General features: G+C 38.8%; 1 protein-coding gene across 1 annotated transcript in view; it reads left to right on the plus strand.

The window, feature by feature from the left end:
- LOC127662242 (protein Smaug homolog 1-like) overlaps window positions 1–24,132 on the plus strand; it is a 65,467-nt gene that overhangs the window by 30,910 nt on the left and 10,425 nt on the right. Inside the window, exons 3-10 of the mRNA XM_052153352.1 lie at window positions 5,584–6,105; window positions 13,154–13,408; window positions 14,129–14,238; window positions 14,971–15,057; window positions 17,284–17,515; window positions 18,061–18,146; window positions 18,895–19,007; window positions 21,616–21,814. Coding sequence (XP_052009312.1) covers window positions 5,584–6,105; window positions 13,154–13,408; window positions 14,129–14,238; window positions 14,971–15,057; window positions 17,284–17,515; window positions 18,061–18,146; window positions 18,895–19,007; window positions 21,616–21,814 — 1,604 coding nt within the window. The remainder of the gene's footprint in view (window positions 1–5,583; window positions 6,106–13,153; window positions 13,409–14,128; window positions 14,239–14,970; window positions 15,058–17,283; window positions 17,516–18,060; window positions 18,147–18,894; window positions 19,008–21,615; window positions 21,815–24,132) is intronic.

The raw sequence follows: 24,132 nt of genomic DNA on the forward strand, positions 1-24,132 counted from the left end.
TTTGATTCAGTGGTCATCTTAGAACTCAGCCAGACTTGTATATGTTTGATTTGTGATTGGTCACATATGGTCTAATTTAGTTCTTGAGACTTAATCAAATGTTTCCACCAAAATGGTGGTGGTGTGTTGTAGGGGTTAAAAATCTGGGTTGTGAACTGAAAGGTTGCATGTTCAAATCCCGCTAGTGACAATCCATGAACTTTCACCATTGTGGCTTTTACTAAGGCACATAAATGGATAGTTCAACCAAAGATTAAAATTCTGTTATGATTCACTCTTGAAGAAAGAAGGAACCACTGCACCAAAAAGAAAGCTAGCCTTACAGGAGGATAAGGGTGCATAAGTGATGACAGAATCTTCTTATTGACCCACTTAAATAGTATTTTAACCAGAGTTTCCGCTAGAAAAAAATGGTGCCGGTCAAAGTGACCGGCAGAGGTTTCGTTTTACGGACATTTTGATGATATGCCGGTCAAATATATCGCCTCTTAATTAGTCAAGTTGAGGAAAACTGGAGGCAGTCTATGTAACTTAAAAAATGACACAATCAGGCTGTATAGAATGCAACATATTATTATTAGCTTAACTTTCAGATAGACGAAAAAAAAAAACATGAACGTCCGATTGGCGTCAATCAACGCCAATTGTTTTTTACTGTGGTTTCACACACATTCACTTTTTGAAACATTGAGGCACGGATGTACCTAATACAAATAAATAAAACATCTCCAGTTAACTAGCAGATCATTCATTTAGTCCGTTATTAAATAAGAGATCTAGCGCTAAAATCTGTTGTTTTTGAAATCAAGCTGGCGCTCGTGTCCGCTGCTATCAGTTGCATGGACGACGCGCTGCGCGAGTTGCGCAATCTTCACTAGGACGCGCGTTTCAATCTATCGCCGTTGCGGAGACTCTATTAATTCCGGTGAAATCACAAAATAAAATGCACACAAACGTGTCCCTGCTTGATATAGACTGTAACCATGCACTGATGAACATAGGCTTTTCAGTTTTGATGATAGAGAAAAAACTGCACGAATGCGCGGATTAGAAGCACTGATCTATCTATAATGAGATGTTCCTGATTCACCATCGTCTGGCCTCTGAAAAAAGCTTTTAAAGCTAGTCTGCCTGGGCCTGGCCATATTTGAAACGTCTCACTCAATCGTTCGTTGTTTAGGTCTATATTGCAGCCGTTTTAGGCGTGCGCTTTATTTGAAATGCAGCATGCGATGTTGTTTCATAACTTTCAAACGATAGAGCCTGTTCCTTTATAACATAGCAAGAGATCGGTGTATTTTTGCTTTGTACATTTTAGGCTTATTCTCAAATTCAGATTGTGTTAGGGGGACGGGATTATTAGGCAATTTTAATCGGACAATTTGACCGGAGAGATTTAATTTTGTCGGACATTTAATTTTTTTACCGGCCAATGTCCGGTAATTACCGGACAACGGAAACCCTGATTTTAACAGTACCTAAGCCCAATTGTCATACATTTCCAGACCTCTAGGTAGTGTGCTGAGTTCCTTTGCTTGCCCTCTAGTAGCCTGGTGGCCTATCAGTAAAAATGGAAGTGCCTGAAAAAGACTCCCAGAGACGCTTAATCATCGGTATCCAGTCGTCCTCAAGTCTGCATACGTCTCTCTTTAGGGTGACATTGGTATGAACTCTAAACAAATGTAGCTGCCTCCTTAACATGACAGGAGTCCTCTGAAACATCTCATCTTATTTAGATACAGATAGTCTTGCAGTGAAACAATAATTTATCGTCCTGTTTCAATCTAACTCTACAAAGTATAATCTAAATTACAATGTGTTTTGATCTTATGATTCAGGTCTAACACGATCATCATTGTCTTACAGTTATGGTCTTTACGTAGCAGAAACTCATGAACCATAATCCGGTATTATTAGAAGCAATTCTTGGATCCCATTTGAGGCTTTAGACCTAAAGCAAAGCAGGTCTAGATAAGAAGTGAATCATAGACCCAGATCTGGAGATGCCATAAATTCACTCTGAGGCCAGCATTCTCTATTATTGGTGGTGGACAAAGCCTCTGCCGTGACCTCAAAGTAACTATAATTCCTATCGTTCATTTCTGAGGTTATGTGACCCTGGTTATGAATAGTGTCCTCAACAAATATTTTAAATGTGAAAGCTATTTTAAAGGAAGAGGGAAAAACAAGGATGACTTTGCTTTGACCTCCAATTCAGGACATGGTTGTATTGAGTTGCAACTTCATTAGTGCCATTGTTATTTTTACTAAACCATGCTCTAATGAGCTTCAAGTGATAAATCACATCCCTTCCATGTTAATTTCCATTTTTGTCCTTACCAGACGCAATCCTAACTAAAGCCAACGACTTGGGCTACATCATGCAAGTACGCGTATGCAGAATTGAGCGCTTGGCCAACACATTGGCAACACGCGCTCTGGCTGAACCTGCTCTATGTGCGCTCTAGTGTTACTTTGTCGGTAACAAGCCTCATTACTCAAAGAGTGCGATAAAGTTAACTTTAAAAGTCTGAACTGTTAGACCCACTGTGATATTTCTACAGTAACATACTGGCAACACTGTTGCCAGCTAGTTATATAAAAACCTGATAACAGAAGCCTTGTTGTGTACAGTAATTTACTGATTACTGTAATTGTTTGCTGAAGTATATTACTGAAAATATGTCAATTGTACAGTAACTAGCTGTAACTATCCCATACATTATTGCTTATTAGATTTTATTATTATTATTATATAACATTTATTATTAATAATAAAGAAAACATGTTAGTTCATTATTTTTTCTCTTTTTATTGGAGCATGTCAAGAATAGGGTAACTGATTATGACTAAGTAAAAAAACTACACAACATATAAAGCAATTAAAAAGGTAACAAGAATAAACATTTATACAGATTGAAGTAGTCGTCATCAGTCAGTGCATGGCCACCATGATCAAGTGAACACTGAAAGAAAATAATGTTTTCCAAAATCTCCTTTAACTGTTTGGCCGTTCACATAAGACACGTTCTTGTGCCCAAAAGAGCTTGTGGGTCTCAAGGCGCATTTCAACGTGACACACCAAATTAAAAACGCAACACTTACAATGCTAGAAAGAAACCGCAAGACGTGACTCAACTACAAAAGACCTCCCAATATACCAACACATTTAAAAATAACGCAGATGGAAAAGCAAGAACGCGTCCTCTGTAAATAGCACCAAAGTAACCTTTAATGGCATCCTTTCCATAACATTTGTCTTTTTCTTATTTCTCTATAACAGTTTAGCTGGAAGCATTGTCTTATGACTCCTTGTGCTTAATTAATTTGATGTTTTCCACTTGAATTCTGTGAGACTCTGATCTGCTCATGTAGCTTCCCACAGACAGCTGCGCTGAGCATCAGAGAAACAGAGAAGGAACAGAGCCAAGATTACAGATCAGTATCATTGCCAAATATACAGTTTATCTTACTGCCAATACTAAACGTTAGAATTTCAAATAATATAGAGGCAAGTTTAATCGGTTAACTTACCTGCAGTTGTAAACTGAGCGCAACAACAAACACTGATGGCGGAGGCAGTGTTGCCAATTATTTCTCATGGGAAGTCTTCAAAGGCTCGTTGAGATGTTGCTAAAAGTAGCTAATCACGCGATGAGGTAATTTATTATGTAAGACGTCAAACTTACTTATGAAAATTAATTGCCGTAAAGAGGTACGGCAATTCTTTAAAGGTGTAGAACCATGTTTTAGTTTTTTAATTGAACTATAGATTTAACAATTCAACTACTAATAATTTAGCTATCACTAATTGAACTTGTCAGACATTCAGACAGTGGGGAATTTCTATGTATTTATTTAATTGTATTTAAACTGTATTATTGAACAAAGACAAAGTCCTAAATTATCATAGCAATATCGTCCAGGAGTAGGCAGCAGTGTAGTGTTGGGGATTATTTTTTATTATTTATTTTTAAACATGTTGTGTGATGCTGAAACATCAGTGTGTATTACTTGTGCCAGTGTTATAATGACTTTTTGACAGTGACACCTCATCTGTTCATATAATTTTTCTCTACACTTTATTATAGGTCAGGGGTTCATATCCATTCTCTCTCGCCCTGCTAGATAATTTCTCAATGCTCTTCTATCGCTGTAGGCTGACTTTTTTAAACGGAGAGCGTGCACATGAATTGAGGTTGAGATTGTCGCAACAAATACCAACACGTAAGCTCGTCAATCATTCGATTTATAGAACATCTGAATGCACATAAATCCACTCCTGATGGCATGCAGGTCAGTCATATTACTTGAAACACAGAGGGGCAGAACACCGAGAAAAATGAGACATCACTCACGATAGAGCTGATGTTTTTTGTGTAGCCAGATGTAGAAGAATGTCACTAAAGCAGACTACAAAAGTCACTAAAATTGTCAATAGTGGGCTCTTTTACTCGCTAAAGAGGTCAAAAAGTTGCTAAGTTGACAACACTGGGCAGAGGTGCTAATTCATACATGCAGAATATTTCCCCAGAAGTGCTCTGAAATCACACAGAGTATGCCTTTGTGTGTGTTAATGCAAATAATTATCGAAATGTATGAATAAATAATTTATGAATAAAAAAAATAAATAAAAAAAGAGGATGCACACAGAAGGACATACACCCCTCAGGAAAAGATGTTGTGGGTTCCACGCCGACATACATTTACAGTAATTAACTGTAGTTACAGTTTGTTACTGTATTAATTATATTTACAATTTAGTGTAATTACTGAGTGATGTCACAGAAATTTCCCATGATGCAATTTTACAGTTATTTACCCTATAAACTACAGTAAGGTTTAACAGTGTGTGCCAGTAAGCTGTATGTGTTATTATTCAGGCAAGTTAGCAATAAATATTGACTTTACCTACGTTCTCATTATTATTCTCTTTAAACTGTCGTGCCATAATGACAGTAGTTGGCTTGAAAGAGAAAAATCACTATAGAAGCAGAAAACGAATAATGTCTACTAAAGAGCCCCTTGTTTCAACATTGAGAATGCACCGAGTGCTTGTGTTGTTGTAAATTGTGGTCTGACATGTTTTGGAATGCAACAACGCATGAAATCGAGCTTGTTTAGCTGGAGTCATCTTCGTTCACATGCTTGCGTGGAAGAGTATGTTTTGGCCTCAAGACGTTTTGTCAGCCATTTGGGTTCTCTTATGTGTACGCTGGGTATTCTCGCCCACAGATCCAAAATCCCGATCATCAAATATGTCCTGCTGGGATATATTTGGCTTTTTTCTTTTCACTGAAAGTGTGGTTCGCTTTCAGTGATGACAGAAAAGTTTCCTAACTTGACACCAGAAACGGCACATAATGCCTGCTTAGTACACATATGAGTCATTTGTTGCCTGTTTAAATACTGTTTCCTACAATTAATATAATGTATTATGAGAAAGAACACCCGGCCTGTTGTTTTTTGTGAACTAAGTTTCCTGCTTTGGTACATAGTTCTCCCTCTATATTAGACAGTACTTCCCAAGAAGAGCCTTTTTCTATTAATTTTCTAATCTGTTCCTCTGTTTCTTCATTACAGTGGTAATCAGTCAGTGGCAGAGTGAGCCAAAAGAGCGGGTCATCTCTCTGGTTCTCACCCATTTGCCTCTCCTTAAACCGGGCAATGCAGAGGCCAAGGTGGAGTACATGAGTCTTCTGCCTAAGATCTTGGGGCACACTATCGAACATGGCCGCCACCTGGAGGAAAGCAGGCAGCTTCTCTCCTATGCCCTCATCCACCCCGCAACCTCCCTCGAAGACCGGGCAAACCTCGCCTTGTGGCTTAACCACCTTGAGGAACGGGCGGCTGCCCGAGCAGCTGGAGACTCCCTGGAACGAGCACCCTCATCTCACCATGGGCAACCTCTGCATCTTTACCCCCATCATCAACGCTATGGCTCAGATGACCGCCTCAACGGCTGGCAGAGCTCAAGGGACTCTGGACTTGGAAGTTGGCAGCAGCAGCAACAGGGCTGCGAAAACGGGCACCTCTCTCTGTACCCATCATCTTCTGTGCCCTCTACGATTAACGCTGTGGGTACAAGCAGTGGGACCAACACAAGTGAGTGGACTATTTGTCTCCTTGGGCTTAACATGGGATGGTTTTGAAGACTGTCTGACTCCTGTTGTTTAGTCTGTCTATAACCACAGTGTTTAATATTAACTTGCACTTGTTTTGAATGTGGTTTATTGGATAAATACATCTTGAGTAAGTAAGATTAAAACAGTTGCAGATCCAGACCAGTAAGCTGTCATCTCCTTCAGCACTGACATAACTGACTCAGCATCACCCACCACACATGTTCAAAGATGCTTTTCAAATCCCCACCCATTTCCTCATGAGGTAGTTCATGACCTTCCACTGGATGTGTCTGCAAGAGTTCAGATGTTTTACTTATCACTTCAAGTGTATCTCTGTTGTGGAGGAGTGTTCGGAACAATGATAGTCGCTGATGTCTGAGGACTTTGGCCTACGAAACAAGAGGAAAAAATGCGTACATGCGGCTATGCTGTGCTGAGGGCGTAACAAAGATATTCAGATTGAACATATCTGTGGTCTGAGCCGGATATTTCCAGCTAAGAATGCAAGGGTCTTTTTTCCTGATGAAGGTGACAGCTGAGGATATAAATAAGGGCACATTTAAAGCACTGCTCCACCAGATCCTCTTTATTTTTGACTGCTTAGAGTTTCAAAAGCACAAAGGACTGATTTCACAACCTGGCTTGAGCAACCTAAGGTTGTAGGTAGTGCTGTCACTTTCGATTATTTTGGTAATCGAGTAATCTAAAAAAAAATTCTGATGATTAATTGTGTAATCAGAAAAATGATTTAACTCTTGCATAAGGTTGTTGAGGCGAAGTCACGTTTGGCTAAAATGTATTAATTAGCTAATTAATTTTTATGTATTTTATGATGGAATAACAACAACAAAACAATTGTGCAAACTATATCTAAAGCCAACAGACACCCAAATCACAGCTATAATATAAAAATATGTAAATAATTCAAGCTGACAGAGATTGGCTTCTGAACTTTTTAAATTCCAGGTCTAATTTTTTCTTGAACTAGTTCAACATGATTACTCATTTTAGTTTATAAAAGAAATATGGGAAAACATCTTTTCAGAAAAAATGTCTGCCCAGTGGCGACCAATCTTGTTTATTGAGGATAAATTATCTATGTGGTTAAACAATTTTATAGAGATATAAAAGCCATCATTTGTTTTACTTTCACTTGCATGCAAAACGGAATACAGTATTCAAAGTAATCGAGTGCGATACATTTTTTTCACTTTCGCATTGAGCTGTTGAGCAGTTGCATGCATTGTTGCGTGTGTGCTACATACTCCAGATAGCAAAAGCTTGTCGCTTGCCACATACTGTATAAAATACCCTTAAGCATCTGGACATTCAGTTCCTTACTGAGTAAAAATGTGATAGTTTCACATACAGAGATAGCAATTTCTCCCTCAGGTAAGCCAAAGTTTCATATTTCGTCTGTGGGTCGTGAGACGCGCAGTTGTAGCTTGAACAGCAGACTCGCTTTGCATGCAGAGACCCGCGGTTTTATTTAGTAAAAACGTTCTCTGGATTCCCACAATCAGTCTTATCTATAATAATTGCCATAAACTATAAAATATTTATCGGAAATGGGGCATTGCGATACATTTTTTAAACAATCATCATGAAATCTAATTTAAATTTCATTCAAATTGTAATTAAATTACACAGAACAGAACTCAAACGGTTATTTGCTGAAAATAACCTTCTTAACACTCGGGTCTACGGACGCGCCGGCGGATATTTTCGTTATTACAGCAGAAACAACTTCAAATACTCCGTCATTTTGGGGTATACAGATAAGTGTAAGACATCATTAGAGACTATCATGGGTCTACTTTTATTTGTGTACACTCACAATAACAACAAAATCTTGTGCTTTTGTAAAATAAAGAAAATAAAAAGGGTGAGTGTATCACGGTTAAGGATGGGCAAGGAGGAGGCGAGAACTGGCTTGTCAACATAAATCATCATTTAATGCAAACTGAACTCAAAATACACAAATATTAAACAAACACACACACGACGGACATGCCTGTAATTCTTTCTCTCTCGAACCATTGTCACCGGCTGCCTTTATCCCTCGCGCGCCTCATCAGGCCGATTGGGGACCGGGCGCGCGATATTACGACCCGGCCCGCCCCCCTCCGCTCCACAGTGAGCTTTCAGCATTCTCTGTGTTCACGAGCATATTTCAGAAACATGTCACAAAAATGAACTGAAACTCTGCGAATACTTATCACACAAACATGAAACATATGTCTAAAGAAAGCTTAAAATGTCTACTTTTTAATAAAACAATTCAAATTTAAAACAAATATTCTTCTGCAATGTAATCTGTATGAAAAAAAGCGCTGTACATGTTTCAGCTGGCTGAGCTCATTAAATGTAATGTGATCACACCCACCAGCAGAGCGCCCCATTCATACTCTAATGTGCTGAGACGATCAATGCAAATGGTAAACGTCCCCGACAGTGTTCAGAGGTTTGATGTAAACACGTTTAATTCATTTTTCTGCACGTTTGCAATGATACACAGGCGAGAAAGCGCCAGTATATTAAGGAAGTTTTCCTCAGAAGTAGAGCGGGACGCCGATGAACGTTTGTATTTTGAAGTGTGATTTGATCCAGCCGAGGATACAATTTCGGACGAGTAAGTCATTTAGTTTTCATTAGCTGACATGCTATTTTATATAAACATGTAAATATTTTACTAGTGGGACTGTTTCCAGACTTGCCAGCCAGAATTCAGAGTATTGACATTTGAAATATGTCCTAATAAGCAAGTTTTAGTTACATGAAAATGCTGTTTTGGCTAAAGCAGGTATTTAAATGGTATGTTATATGATATAAATATGATATGTAATATGGTATAAAAATAATATGAATGTTTAGATTATATTTTATCTAGTGTTTATAATGCCTCATTATCATCAACAAAGCTTGTGCTTACAAATATGTGTTCAGGTTAAATTAGTAAAATACACTTTAAATATGCCCATATTAGAAAATCAGCATATTATAATGATTTCTGAAGGATCATGTGACACTGAAGACTGCAGTAATGATGCTGAAAATTCAGCTTTGATCACAAATTGCATTTTACAATATATTTAAATAGAAAACTGTTCTTTTAAATTGTAAAAATAGTACAAAATATCAATGTTGTTTCTGTATTTTGTATCACATAAATCCAGTCTTGGTGAGCAGAAGATACTTTTCTTAATGGTAGTGTAGGTCTAAAATTAAGTAAAGTCTTTATGTAAAGAATATATATAGTCAGATTACTATTTTTAACTTAAAACTTGATTTGGATCATTAAGTCTCCTCACATTCATTCTCTATCCCTCATTTATAGGCCCAGGGGAGGGTCTTTGTCTCTCATGTGTGAATTACAATGAATATTCATGATCATTCACGCCTCCTCGCATATTACCTTTCAACACTAAAATTGTCTTACAAAAGTTAAATTACTATATTGTTTTGTATGAATGAGTGATCAGGATGGTTTTCACATCATTTTGTAGCAAAAACTCTAGGCTACAAGATTCAGTTCACTTCCAGATCTCAAAGTCTTGTGGACAAATCTTTAGTATGTGTTATATGACCTTATTTCAGTGACTTACATGCATAAACGTTATTTTCTCAAAAACACAAACATGTACATACATGTTGCTCACATATTATTGTAGCCCAGTTTGTGCTGAATACAGCGTTATCAGACGTTAGCCTTTAATGTGTTTTTAAGCAACTGAAAAAAGCACAAATGTCAAGGCATGTCAAAAGTTCTCCAGGGCCCAAAATACCCTCAGACCCCATAGGGTTAATGTAGATCGTCTGGATTTAGTCAGATTTATTGAACAGAATGTGTTTGTGCAACCGTAACTGTATGTGTAAATTTAACTGGGAAGAGAAATCGGCCCGGGATTTTACATTACCTTTTGTGGTCCGTTCTGCATAACGCAGCGACTCATTGTTGCTTATCGCGGCCCATTCGGCACGTTTCGCAGCCAAACCTCTGGCCCGCTCAGTTCTCCTGATGGCCATTCCACCCCTGATCGGCACAAAAGTGCATCGGTCCATCGGGAAAATGCCCGGTATGCCAGATTAACAGTCCAGCCCTGTTTACACTCTTAATCTCTACAATGGTTAATTGTATTACCTTTAAATAAAAGTATTTTTCCAAGAACCATTTTTTTTATTGAATTGGGTTGACTATCTTGAGGTGAAAATCTGGCTCTTATATATTAATGTTATTGATAAAGACCTTTTTGGTTCTAATTGGTACCTTAATTTTTTTAGAGTGTAGGATAACCCTCTATTAGAAACCAATTATAAAGTTGATGTTGATCCATGTAGAGTAAACAATGAGATAGATTAGGCATTAAAAAAAGCATCAGTGGCAAATTCCACCATCACAAGGAATTAAATGTGATATTATATTAGATCCCCTTTAGAATTCCACTAAATTTCATGAATGAGCATCTGTATCATGAAAGCTGATGAAATTGAACAAACACAATGTGCACACACAAGCACCCTCTAACACACCCTTGGTACCTTCCTCCCCAGCACCACATACCATTGCATCTCTTCCCTTGTAAGGTATCCTTTGTGGTGGTCTGTATTTAGGGAAAATGGCTAATATTTAGAGACTGGAACTTGTAATGTTAGCTGGGCACCTATTTTAAACTAGCCCGCAAAGTCCTATACATAGTCCAAACATTTTCAGCCGCATATAGGAGGAGAGGATGGACTCTGCACGGCCTATAACATATCTTCTCCATCTCATTCTGTTTGTTTCCTATTTTCCCTCATCCGTCTCTCTGTGACGGGATAGAATGTTCCAGAAGAAGAAGACAGGCTCACCTGTTTAGTAAGTGCAATGGAAAAGACTCGCAGCTTGTTTGGCTGTGCCAGGTTTACCCTTGTGAGTTAAAACAAATAAACTTGTGTTAGTGGATGTTTGACTAAAGCTGTGTAGTGCTACGCAAGCTGATAGTCAGACATATTGCACTCGAGGGGTGCTTTCACACTAGAGCTTTTGGTGTGTCTGTTTGACATCAAAGTTTGATGTGTTTGGTTGGTTGGTGTGAAACTTGCTTTCTGAAAAGGAACCACATCCAAGTCTGTTTAACAAGAGGGGTCTTAGGTATGTTTCTGTGGACACCAGGATGGAGTGTAATTGGTACGAAATTACCAATTTTTATAGCCTTTTATAGCATAATGCATTGCTTATTGCAATGGAGTGGTGCAATGGAGTGGTGGTGGCGTAGTGGACTAAAGCATGATGTTTGTGGTTCGATCCCCACAGCCACCACCATTGTGTTCTTGAGCAAGGCATTTAACTCCAGGTTGCTCCGGGGGGATTGTCCCTGTAATAAGGGCTCTGTAAGTCGCTTTGGATAAAAGCATCTGCCAAATGCATAAATGTAAATGTATTGCTGCTTCTCTTTTGTGATGTATCCAAAGATTCTGTCATAATTTACTCATCCCCATGTTGTTCCAAACCTGTCTGACGTTCTGCCTTACATGGAACACAAAAAAGATGCAATAAAAGTGAATGGTGACTGAGGTAGACATTCTGCCTAACATCTCCTTTTGTGTTCCATGGAAGAAAGAATGCCATACAGGTTTCAAACCACATGAGGGTGAGTACTGTAAATAAAGACAGAATTGTCATTTTTGGGTGAACTCTTCCTTTGAAGTTTTATAGTAAAAACAAAAGGACAAAAACTTAAAGCAAGTAAAATAAAACAATGCTTCTGGTTTTTCTGCCTTCATCTTCGGTACCCAGAGGTTAGCCAGAGGGGAACTGACCCATTAAACATCATCTTATGGAGTTTTGTGTTCCTTGCCACAGTCGCTTTCAGCTTGCTCACTGGGGTTATTAATACAATTATTATTTAATTACTTATTTTAAACACAATTCACAATCGTATTTCATGAAACTACACAATGATGACTAAGACATCATATATATTACAGTTTTATCTTCTGTTAATGTCTGATCTTCTGAAAAGCTGCTTTGAAACGTTGCACTATACAAATAAAAATGAATTGACTTGACTTACCCAGCTACAGTTGTAAACAGCTGCCATTAATACTAACAAGGGTACTCATATTAATGATGCAAACATGCAAATCAGTTCAGTGTCAAATCAGAATCAAACCAAGTATGTAAACAAGAAGAGGACGATGATAGTGAGTCAAAATTGTATTAGGATAGACCGATTGCCTTGATTAAAGGAATATTTCGGGTTAAATACAAGTTAAGTGCAATCGACAGCATTTTTGGCATAATATTGATTACCACAAAACAAAATTTGTCTTTGAGGTTATGGTGAGGCACTTACAATGGAAATGAATGGGGCCAGTTTTGGATGTTAAAATACTCAGTTTCAAAAGTATAGCCACAAGACATATACAATATGTGTGTTGCCATGATTTTAGTGTGATAAAATTACTAACCTTTTCTGTGTAAAGTTATAGCCAATTTTACTGCTTTGTTGCCATGACGATGTAATATCAACAAACCCTAAAATGACTGTAAACATTATGATTTAAACAACTTTACAGCTCACAAAATAATTTTATTTTAACAGAAGTATAAAAGTGCTTTTTATAAAATTATAAGCTTCTCATTTCTGTTCACTTCCATTGTAAATGCCTCACTAATAAACTAATTTTTTAATAAGTTTTAAAGAAAAGGATAGACGAGTCAAATTTCATTTTTGTGGTGATCAACATTATGCCACAAATGCTGTCGATTGAGCCTAACTTGTATTGAACCCAGAATATTCCTTTAAAGATAGGTAACCCTGTGTAGAATCACAGGAGAGGATGTGAGATATTTTAGAGCTCTTACCTCAATGGCCCCCTGATTCATACGCACTGACTAGACAGAAAATAGAATGTTTTAATTAGTTGGAACTTAATGTTAAGCTGCTAAAAGTATAATGTTTACAGCCCTGACTTGTCCTTCCAGAAGCGAGCCCCTAAGTTTGGATTCACAGTCTCACTGCAAGTGTCACTGTCTTTTTTCACAGTTCTGCAGGGTGGGCAGCACAGTCCTCTGAGGCGTTCGGTGTCTCTGACTCCTCCGATGAGCGGCGGATCTAACCAGCCTCTGGGGCAAGGCTGGCTGTCTCAGGAGGACCTTCGTCCCCGCGGGCCGGCCCCCGACCACGCCCCTCTCTCTCCTCAGAGCAGCGTTGCGTCCTCGGGCAGCGGAGGCAGCGAGCACCTGGAGGAGCATGCCGCTGTCCGTAGTACATTCCATGAGGAGGGCAGCGGAATGAGAGGTGAGTTACTGATTTGTATGTGTTGTGAAACAGATATATTAACTAAATCAAGTGCACAAGGACGAGATTGACTGCCGTTATATTAAAAGTCCAAATAAACAGCTGGGAGTTATTGCAAGTGATTAACGGGTCCAATTAGTCATTTAGCTGACACTTTTATCTAATGTGGCTTACAGTCCCTCCCGGAACGACCCGAGGTTACATGTCTTGCTTAAAGGCACAATGAATTGTCCCTAAGTGGCGGTCACACTACACTTCATGCTCCAAACGCAGAAGACCAGAAATGCAACTCATGTGAAGAAATTGGTTTCCAGCGCCAGTTTTGATAACTGCCTTTTATCACTTCAATAGACAGACATAGTAGAGAGTGACCGGGAATTATTGGGCTGGAAGAGGGGGAATAGGAGTGGGACATGTTGCAGGTCAGACTCAAACCTGCAACCCCTGCACCACAGCTCAATGTGTTATATGCACTAACCATTGCGCCATGACTCCAACCAACCCAGACCTTTAACCATTTGCATTAAATTGATGCATTTTGCTGACCTTTATCCAAAGTGCATTCAAGCTATACATTATCTCGGTTTGTGCGTTCCTTGGGAATCAAAGCGCCAAGCTCTACCAGTTGAGCTACACTAGGCAGCAGCACCCCCTGTTCTGCTCACAAGAAATATTATCCTGCATGATGCTTCATCAGCTACAAAATGATTTCGCCCTCAGATGTCCCAGGGTGGCTGAAGAGTCTTCGTCTCCACAAGTATGCTGCGCTCTTCTCCACCATGACCTACGATGAGATGATGTCACTGACAGAGCAGCAGCTGGAAGCGCAGGTTGGTTCTCTGGCCTTTTTACGAGCTCTGAAATGCTAATGACTCTGTATGAACCCCCAGGAGTCTTAAATTAAATCAGCCATCATCATGATTGCAGTAATTGAATGAAGCAATGCAAATTTCGTTATTTACAATTGTTATTTACAATTTGCTTTAGGTTTATCAAACATTTACAATGGGTATGAAAATGCTTTTTTGTTTTCCATAAAAAAATGTCAATTAACAAAGTTTTAGGATTTTGAGACGGTTAAAATGAAGAAAGGCTATTATGTGAAATGTTTGACATGTAAAATTCTAGATCATTAACCAAATGTAAGCAAATTTGTTGCAATGACCATATCAACTCCTTTGTATAAAAGGTCAGATTTCCTTGAAGCACTTAAGATGCTCTATAAGGATTACATGGATCATCAGGTTTTACACAAACATGTGGAGTCCATGCCAGTTCTAAAAGAGGGGCATACCAAATACATAGAAATTCTGACATTCATATTATTTTTATTTTTGTCCTGCGGATAATATAATGAAAACTTTGAATTAAAAAAATAAATAATGCAAAACAATTGCATTTTCACTAGTGGTCTCAGACTTTTACGTATATCTTTTGTACATTTATGTTAGATGGTATTGCAGCTTCACATAATTTCACACCAGAAACCCCAGAGAAGCTTTCAGCTATCAATCTTTTTTAATGTATGTCATTGTCTTAAATATTGATTTCTTCTGATATAGCAAGTCACCAAAGGGGCACGGCACAAGATCATCATCAGTATACAGAAGCTGAAAGACAGGCAGAACATGCTGCGCTGCTTAGAGAAGGTCAGAGCCTCTTTCAAGTTTTTTCCAACCTGTGTCTTCTAACCCCATTCTTAGCCTGTCAGTAAATACCTTAACATTTGCATTCATTCATTTGGCAAACACTTTCATTCTGAATATCTTGTATTTTTACAATAACAACATGGGCTTCAAACCAGCAACCTTTTACTGAGTAGTCTTGATCTTTAACCACAAAGCCACACCAACAGGGAATCTAGAGTGTTTCCATTTTTGTACCATTATCATTTTCACATGCAGTCCATCATTTTCATCTTTGTTAATTGTAGCATGTCATCTGTGTTATGCAAGGATGTAATATTTGGAACAAATGAAACAACAAGAGACAGGAAGGACCCAGATGTCATCTAATTTCAGTGCTACCTTTTCATCAAGCTCTCAATCTCTACGCATTTGTAGCATCAGAAATAAGACACCTGCTCCTGATAGCCGCATCCATTTAAAGGTTTAATGTGGCTCATGTGTCGGGCCCGGCTAGAGTCGCAATGCATGATGGAAAACAAGCATGCACGTATTTTTGGTAGACCTTTATTTTGTCCTCACATGTCAGTTTCCACCTCATTACATGTCTGAAATATCCTGACACTTGACAGTTGCTCATATTGAATTTATGGAAGCGTCCAAAATAATGCTACACCACAACCTTGAATATAAGAACTGCTCTTGCGTCTATTTATTTGTCATCTTTCTCTCTCAAGCCAATTGCATGCTACAAGACTCAATGTTGTTGCCTTTGATGTTTTAATTTGGTGACAAGAAGTCCCAGATCAAGGCACATGCATGTCACTGATGTTCTTCTAGTGCGCACACTTGTGAGACACCTTACAACATATTTCAAAAGTGTTTGAAAACTCCCACAATATTGAAATATTGCGTGAAATCTGGCCAATTTTTCAGAAGGTTTTCTCACTGTCAAGATGAGCAAGAAAGAGCAACAGCCAATTTAAAAGAGAGAGAGAACGATAGAGCATCAAAGAGCGATCCACTGGGAAGTGGTAGCAAAATAAGTAAACAAATAAAATATATCTAATTTCTACCCATGTCTCACCAAGCACTGTTTCATCCATATGTTTTCCTCTTCTGTGCAAATTAGTGCAAAACAAATGCAACCACTTACTTCATGTTGTTTGTTAGCCTGTTCAGTCTTGGAGGAGAATGATTTTGTAATTGATGCCCCTAGTCTGGGATCAGTTGTATGGTGTGCACACTAAACACGACAGAAAACAGAAGTGTGTAATTTCTGTCAGCAAATGGAATACGAAAAATAAACACTGTTTTCCAACGGCTTTCATGAAAAATCCCTCCGTCTGCCATTGGCTGAACAAACAGATAGTCCCATAGCCACAGTGTTTATACTTGTCAGCAAAATCAACCTATGAATGGCTTACTTATATTTGTCTCTTACTTATAGTTGTCTCTGCATATTAAGCAGGGATAAGAGAAAGTATTTTAACATTGAAATAAATGTCACACATCAGTCTTAAAGGAACAGTTCTCCCAAAAATGAAAATTCTGTCATCCTTTACTCACCCTCATGCCATCCCAGATGTGTATGACTTTCTTTTGCTGAACACTAACAGAGATTTTTAGAAGAATATTTCAGCTCTGTAGGTCCATACAATGCACGTGAGTGGTGACCAGGACTTTGAAGCTCCAAAAAGCACATAAAGACGGCATAAAAGTAATCCATACGACTCTAGTGGTTAAATCCATGTCTTCAGAAGTGATATGATAGAAACAGATTAATATTTAAGTCTTTTTTTTTTATTGTAAGTCTTTTTCACTTTTAAATGTCCCTCCTAAGCGCTCTTCTCTCCTTAGAGTTCTTCTTTTTTTTTGTCTTAGGCTATTCGCGTTCTTCGTGCGTATCGCCACGTACTGGGCAGTGAGGATTATTTATTGTAAAACAGGACTTAATTATTTATCTGTTCCTCACCCACTCCTATCGTATTGGTTCTGAAGACATGAATTAAACCACTGGAGTTGTATTGATACATTTATGATGCCTTTTTGTGCTATTTGGAGCTTCAAAGTTTTGGTCACCATTCACTTGCATTGTGTGGACCTACAGAGCTGAAATATTCTTCTAAAAATTGTTTGGTGAGATAATGATGACAGAATTTTCATTTTTGTGTGAACTATCCCTTTAAGGGCGCTTGGCTTTGTGCACACAATTGACTTCTCTCTCCATTAATATTTCTCTTTTTTTAGGACATACTGGATGGAGGGAATCTTCGAGCCCCTTTACAGGAGCTCCACCAATTAATCCAGACCCCCATTAAATCGTGTAGCACAGAGGAGTTGTCACAGCGTCACCTGCTGAGTGCAGAGGGGAAGAGCAGCATCGCCAGCTCCCACCTGGGCGGAGGAGAGACAGAAGGCAGCTCCACGGTCATAGCCGAGGGAGACATCCCTGCTCAGTTCACTCGTGTCATGGGCAAAGGTTCACACATAGTTCTTTTCATAATCTGAGAATGGGATTAGTTTTTTAGGAATGTTAAAGTCATTGCTTTCCATTTCCACACCTCCGTATCAGACAGATAAATAGTCAGATGGAGTCGCACAGGCAAACAAAGGTTATGTAACTTGCTTCTGAGAGTGACAGCAGTAGTCAGAGCAGCAGATTAGATTGAAAGATCTAATTTACAAATGAAAATTCTTTCATCTATTACTCAATCGAATGTTGTTCCAAACCCATTTTACTTTTTTTTTTTTTCTGTGGAACACATTAGGAGTCACTATTCACTTTTGTTGTATCGTTTTTCCAAAGTGAATGGTGACTGAGGCTTACATTCAACCTAACATCTGCTTTTGTGTTTCATGGAAGAATTTCATACCGGTTTGCAACATCATGAGGGTGAGTAACTGATGACAGAATTGGACTGTCCCTGCTGTTGTGGTGCTGTGGCTCTATCATTGTGGAAGAAGATTTTTAAATGAATGAATGACTTTAAATCATTTTTATTTTTACATCTTTTTTTTTTACAGTTTGCACACAGCTCCTCGTCTCCGGATCAGATGAGGAGAACATTAGTTCCTACTTACAGCTGATTGATAAGACCCTAATCCATGAGGTGAGTGTTTTTTATGGGCTTAGGTAATTTTTCCATGTTCTCACTTTGCAATTCTTAATGATTGATAGATTTTTATGTCATTAATAACTTGATCATTTTGTTAAAGTTATAGTTTGACCCAACAATGAAAATTCTTCATCTACTCACCCTTATGTGGCTCGAAACACATATTATATTATTTTCTCTTTGGCTGCTCTTTTTCCTTGCTATGAAAGTAGATGGTGACTGTCAAGCTCCAAAAAGAAAAAAAAAATATCAAAAGTATTCCACACCCATTTTCATTCGATGTATGGAAAAGAGCAGTCTGGACATCATGCTGACTTACTCCTTTTATGAATTTAAAATGTTTTTGGTTGTCCCTTTTTAAATCAGTCATGTTCAAACACCTTACTAAACTTTTACAAAGAATTACATTTACATTAAATGCAGTGTGCAAGCATTCTTATCCAGAAAGACAAATAAAACGTGCTTTTGCCACAGTCACCAGAAAGCAAGCTTAAACTTCAGGCTGTTCATTCTCTTTGTTTGTTTTTTCTTGCTTATAAATTAAACTGCTGAAACAAACACATGCTCAATTAAATAAGAACCATAAATAATCCCATTAGACTTTGTTCTAGAATTATCAGATTCTGTGGTAGGTGTAATGCTCCTCTAAAATTCTGGCACAATTGAGCAGTCTTGAGCTGGAATGGAAACCCTGAGTCACACTCCCACCCCTCTCCACTTTGACTTCTCCAACCCCATTCAGGCCTTCACAGAGACACAGAAGAAGAGGTTGTTGTCATGGAAACAACAGGTGCAGGTGCAGTTCCGGTCAATTTCGCGTAAAACTCTCCTGGACTTAACAGGTCCCAGACGAAGGTAATGTGTGCATTTTGGAGATCTTGGGCAACATTTGTGGTAGACAAAACAAGGAATAGTTTCTTATATTGACATTCACTGCGTTCAGAAGTCACTATCAAAAGGCTAAATTTAAGAGTACATTTAAACCTGACTACCACCATTGGAGTCGCGAGTTAGAATCCAGGGCTTGCAGAGTGACTCCAGCCAGGTCTCCTAAGCAACCAAATTGGCCCGGTTGCTAGGGAGGGTAGAGTCACATGGGCAAACCCTTTCTCGTGGTCGCTATAATGTGGTTATCGCTCTCGGTGAGGCGTGTGGTGAGTTGTGCCGCGGAGAATAGAGTGAAGTCTCCACATGCTCTTTGTCTCCGCGTTAACGCTCTCAACAAGCCACGTGATAAGATGCGTGGATTGATGATCTCAGACGTGGAGGTAACTGAGATTCGTTCTCCACCACCTGGATTGAGGCAAGTCACTATGCCACCACGAGGACTTAGAGCACATTGGGAATTGGGCATTCCACGTTGGGGGGGGGAAAAAGGGGAGAAAATAGAAAACCCTTTGATGTATGTGTAATTCCATAATTAACCCTTCAGCTTCTTTCAATGTTCTTCTGACATAATGAACCTCAAATAGTATTGAAGCTTTCATCCTCTGTTTTAAGACAAAGTAGGCACTATAGGGAAAATGGATTGTTATCCAGGATGGTAATGTTGTTCTCAATGTGACCCCTTTGCAACATTGCTTCATTCTGCAACAGCAGAGTTTCTAAATATGAGTAAATTTCAGTGGAAGATCTTATCCTTGACAGTCATGTCATCACATTTAATAAGCCTGAGTTTCCTGACTAAACCAGTTGTGTTGCTTGGGATTTATAGGCTTAGATCATACAGTGTGCTGGGGGCAAGCATTTGGCTGGAACAATCCTTTTGAGGATTGCCCTGTCAGATAAGTTGATTGATTTAGGGCAGAATTCTTCCCATCTGTATTTGTTGAGCTAAGACTGTAATGGTGATCACATACCACAGACCACACAGTGTTTAGGAGTGCGAGTCAATGTCCTCACTCCCTACTGGATTGCATCATGGTCTGTAAATAGAGTCTGTGATACTTAACAAGAATCTCCCAGTTTTTGCCACAATTACAGATTAAAAAGAATTATTGTCATTGTAAAAACAAGCTTTACATTGACAAAGCTTTAGTAACTCTTAAGGGTCAGGTATATTTTGTTTTTGCATGTTCAGGATCGACTCATGCTTGGTTGACCGTGTTGCCTTTGTGAGTATACTCTTCTGACTGCGAGTCAATACGAACGTGTTTGATGCATGCCTACTACAACTACTTTGTGATACTCAATGCACACAGGCGATGGCCGCATCCGCGAGTTGAGAAAATCTAGCCGGCTCGTCCTGCACAGACTGGATTAAGATGAAATTTACGTCACGCATGTTGTGCACAGAGCGATATGCAACTTAGATGCACAAAGTATACTTTGGCCTTTCTGTTAAGAGTTTACGTTAGAGAGTTTGTGCTTAACTGTATGACATCTATCCTGGATAATAAACAATTTTCTGAAAGTACATGCCTATTTTATAAAGCTTGAACAGGGGCTTAATGAAAAAGTTCACCCCAAAAATAATAATGAAATTATCATTTACTCACACTTATGAGGTAATGCTAAGAGAATTATAATTTTTGGGTCTAATATTCCTTTACAGCTTTTATAATATCTATCTGTTGCCTTAATGTCTTTATAGGCCAGATAGACATATTAAAGAATCTGACTGGAAAATAGTTGGGTAATTTTGTTCCCTTACATTCGGGGTTCACCCCAAAATGAAAATTGTCCTTTACTTTTTTCCACCCTTATGGTAAATGGTAAATGGTCTGTACTTATATAGCACTTTTTTTAACCTTAGAGGTTACTAAAGCGCTTTACACTTTGTCCCAATCACCCATTCACACACACACATTCACACTCACACTCATACACCAATGGTTGTTCCAAACCCATATGACTTTATTTCTTCTGTGGAAACCAAAAGGAGGTTTTAGGCAGAATGACCACCTTTGTCACCATTCTTTTTGAGTGTATGGACAAAACATGCAATTAAAGTGAAAAAGGACTGAAACTAACTAACATATTACCCAACATTTCCTTTTGTGTTGCATGGAAGACCGTAAGTCGTACAGGTTTGGAACAACATGAGGGTGAGAATTCCTTTACTATTCCTTTACTCTGTGCAAGTACGTGAACGCAGACACTTCTTTCCACCCTAGCTCGATTTCATTCAAAGTTGAGTTTTAAAATATGTCAGACAGCAATTAATAACACAAGTAAGTTTTCGCTTTCAAGTCAACTACTCAAGCAATTTACTTGAATAATAACAAATCCAGTTTAATGACACAGACTTACAAAATAACTCTTTCTCTTATAACTCTTGAGTACTGAGGTTTGTTACCAGCACAGTTTTCACAAGGGGGTGCGCACTGGCAATGCGTTGGCCAAACACTCGCAACTGCATATGTGTACTTGTGTAAAGTACGTTTCTGGCCATATGTTTGCTAATCAAATCATCTGAGTGTTGTTTGACTCACTGTTATTTTCTGCATTAAATGTATTGCAGTAGCCGTTACGGCCAATCCAACTCCCTTCCTACCACGGGCTGCCTGGGCAGCGGCATGCCCACCCGGAGGAACCTGAGGCAGTATCAGATGCGGAGTTTGCCTGGTGCAAGACTCAGCCTTTTGGGTACCACTGGCCTGTTCGGACCAACCCCCCGGAGCAGCAGCAGCACCCCTACTGGCCTGAAACAGGGGCGACAGGTTTGTGATTAGTGCTGTTTGCTAAGGCAAGCATCACTAATACAATTGCTCATGCTTAAGCTTAGGGATTTGAACAAACCCCAAACCCAAAGGTCTAAACATTACCAAAGTTGGAGTTGTGCTGTTCCTCGTGATTTTCACCTGTCGGACAATGAAATGGGTGAAAAGAATCCCATAGACTTACATTGAAGGAGGGACCCGAGTCATATCTAAGGACCTTCATTGAGACTTGGGGTTAGCTCTGTTGGACTGGGCATCTAAGCAACCACCCAGAACACCATACCAACTGCCTAGCAATGCCCTAGCAACCACCCACACATTGTGGCGGCGAGTTGTGCAAGGGCAAGCACCACTCACATTCAGAAAATGTATAGTATCAATCTATTTTCACATATAATATCACACTTCCCTAATTATCTTTTTTTAAAGAACACCAAACCCAAAGTGTAAATGACCACACATTTCAAATTAAGAGTGCACTACTTTTTGAAGTGGATGGAAATGCAGGCAATTTTCAGCATTCCAGAATTCCTACATCACCATGAGGTGATGAACTGAGGATCTGGTTTTGGAAGCGTAATGATAACCTGGCATTCTTGTGTGTCTGCTTAAACATTTTTCTAGGCATGCTTACAATGGGAGGAAGTTTCAACTGCCTCCCTGGTTCAGAGACTGTGGACAGTGGAGTTAGATGCATTTAATGGCTGATGAGTTATATCTGGGGAGAGGAGCAACTGGAGAGAGGGGAGAAGGGAGTGGAAAAAACTAGGAGAAAGAGAGAGGGAGCTAGTTAGAGTCAGTGAGAACAGTGTACAGGCATTTCCTGTTTTTCCCTGCTCCTCTGTATGGGAGGGGCCGGCAAAGGGGGAGAGGGAATCAGATGAAGGGAGAGAGAGTGAGAGAGAAATGAAATCAATTCACATGAAATCAATTTCTCAGTGTATATACTGTAAAATAATATCTCCCTGGATCTAGCTGAGAAAAGTCACATCTGTAGGAATAGTTCACCCAAAAATTAAAATGCTATAATTTGCTTACCATCATGTTATTCCAAACTCGTATGACTGTTTTTCTTTTCCTGTTGAACAAAAACAGAGATGTGTATGGGATGATTTTCCGGACATTATTCAAAAGGAATTGCAAATTGTATTTGCAATTGCGTTTTCAATTTGTGGACGCATAAAATGTGACATAATCCAAACGCAATTGCAAATCGCGCATTACCGTTTGCATTTTCGTTTAAGCGAACGCACAGTGACTGCCAGATTTCAAATGGAAAAGCAAAGTCCGTTTGCAACTTTGTTTCCCATATCTTACGAGTTTTGGCCCTGTCATATTTAAATAGCAATTTCAATTACCACGTCTGCTTTTTCACTTTCTCAGCGTCGCGTATGTAGTTTGTCTTGGGAAGTGACGGCACTCACAGTCGACGGTCAAGAGTCATTATATAAACAAGCATTAAAAGTAATGGACCAGAAATCTGTAAGATGGCATCACTGCATCATTCTAAGGAAGCATAATATCTTGAGTTTTGACAGTTTTGTAAATTTTTCTTTTTTAAAACTAATTTTTAAGTGTGTGAACAACGTTGCACCAGAAATATTCTGTCAACTAGTACATAAACAAAAGAGCGGAATAAGAACTAGAGGCACAATAAGTGGAAACTATAGCCATAAAGCGTAGAACAACATTTGGTCAGACATCATTTTCAGTAAGAGGCATACATTTGTGGAATGCATCTGAAATTAAAACATTGACAGACTTCAAGGTTTTTAATACACATTTAAAGTAATGGCTGAAACTGAAACAACTTTGTGAACACTGACTGTACAGGACATAACACAATGCATACAAACATAATGTTGCATATGTGAGCACGCACAGACATATGCACCCTTTTGTGTTCTTGTATTGTTAAATGTGTCTAGACTTTGATTTATAGGGACTTCCACATCTACTTAAGCCCATATCTTATTTCATATATGGGATGTATTTGTTGTATGTATTTTATTAATTATAAATCTTAAACTCAATACTCTGTAATTTTTGTTTTAAATTTATAAGCCTAACCAGGGACAGGGGTTGCAAATTAGTCATGGCTAGAAACATTTATGCGTGGCATCTACTTTGTATTCTTTATAAAGCAATGTTCTATGCATTTGTCCCTGTCAAATAAACATTAAAATAAATACAAAATAAATAAAGAGGTGATGCCCTGAACAGACGCCGGTTTATTTGATCTTGACCGTCGACTGTGAGTGACGTCTCTTCCCAAGACAAACACGCTCCATAGCATAATCCCACCCTTGACCCTGATT

The sequence above is a fragment of the Xyrauchen texanus genome, chromosome 22, assembly GCF_025860055.1.
Source record: "Xyrauchen texanus isolate HMW12.3.18 chromosome 22, RBS_HiC_50CHRs, whole genome shotgun sequence".
In the NCBI taxonomy this organism is placed as follows: domain Eukaryota; kingdom Metazoa; phylum Chordata; class Actinopteri; order Cypriniformes; family Catostomidae; genus Xyrauchen; species Xyrauchen texanus.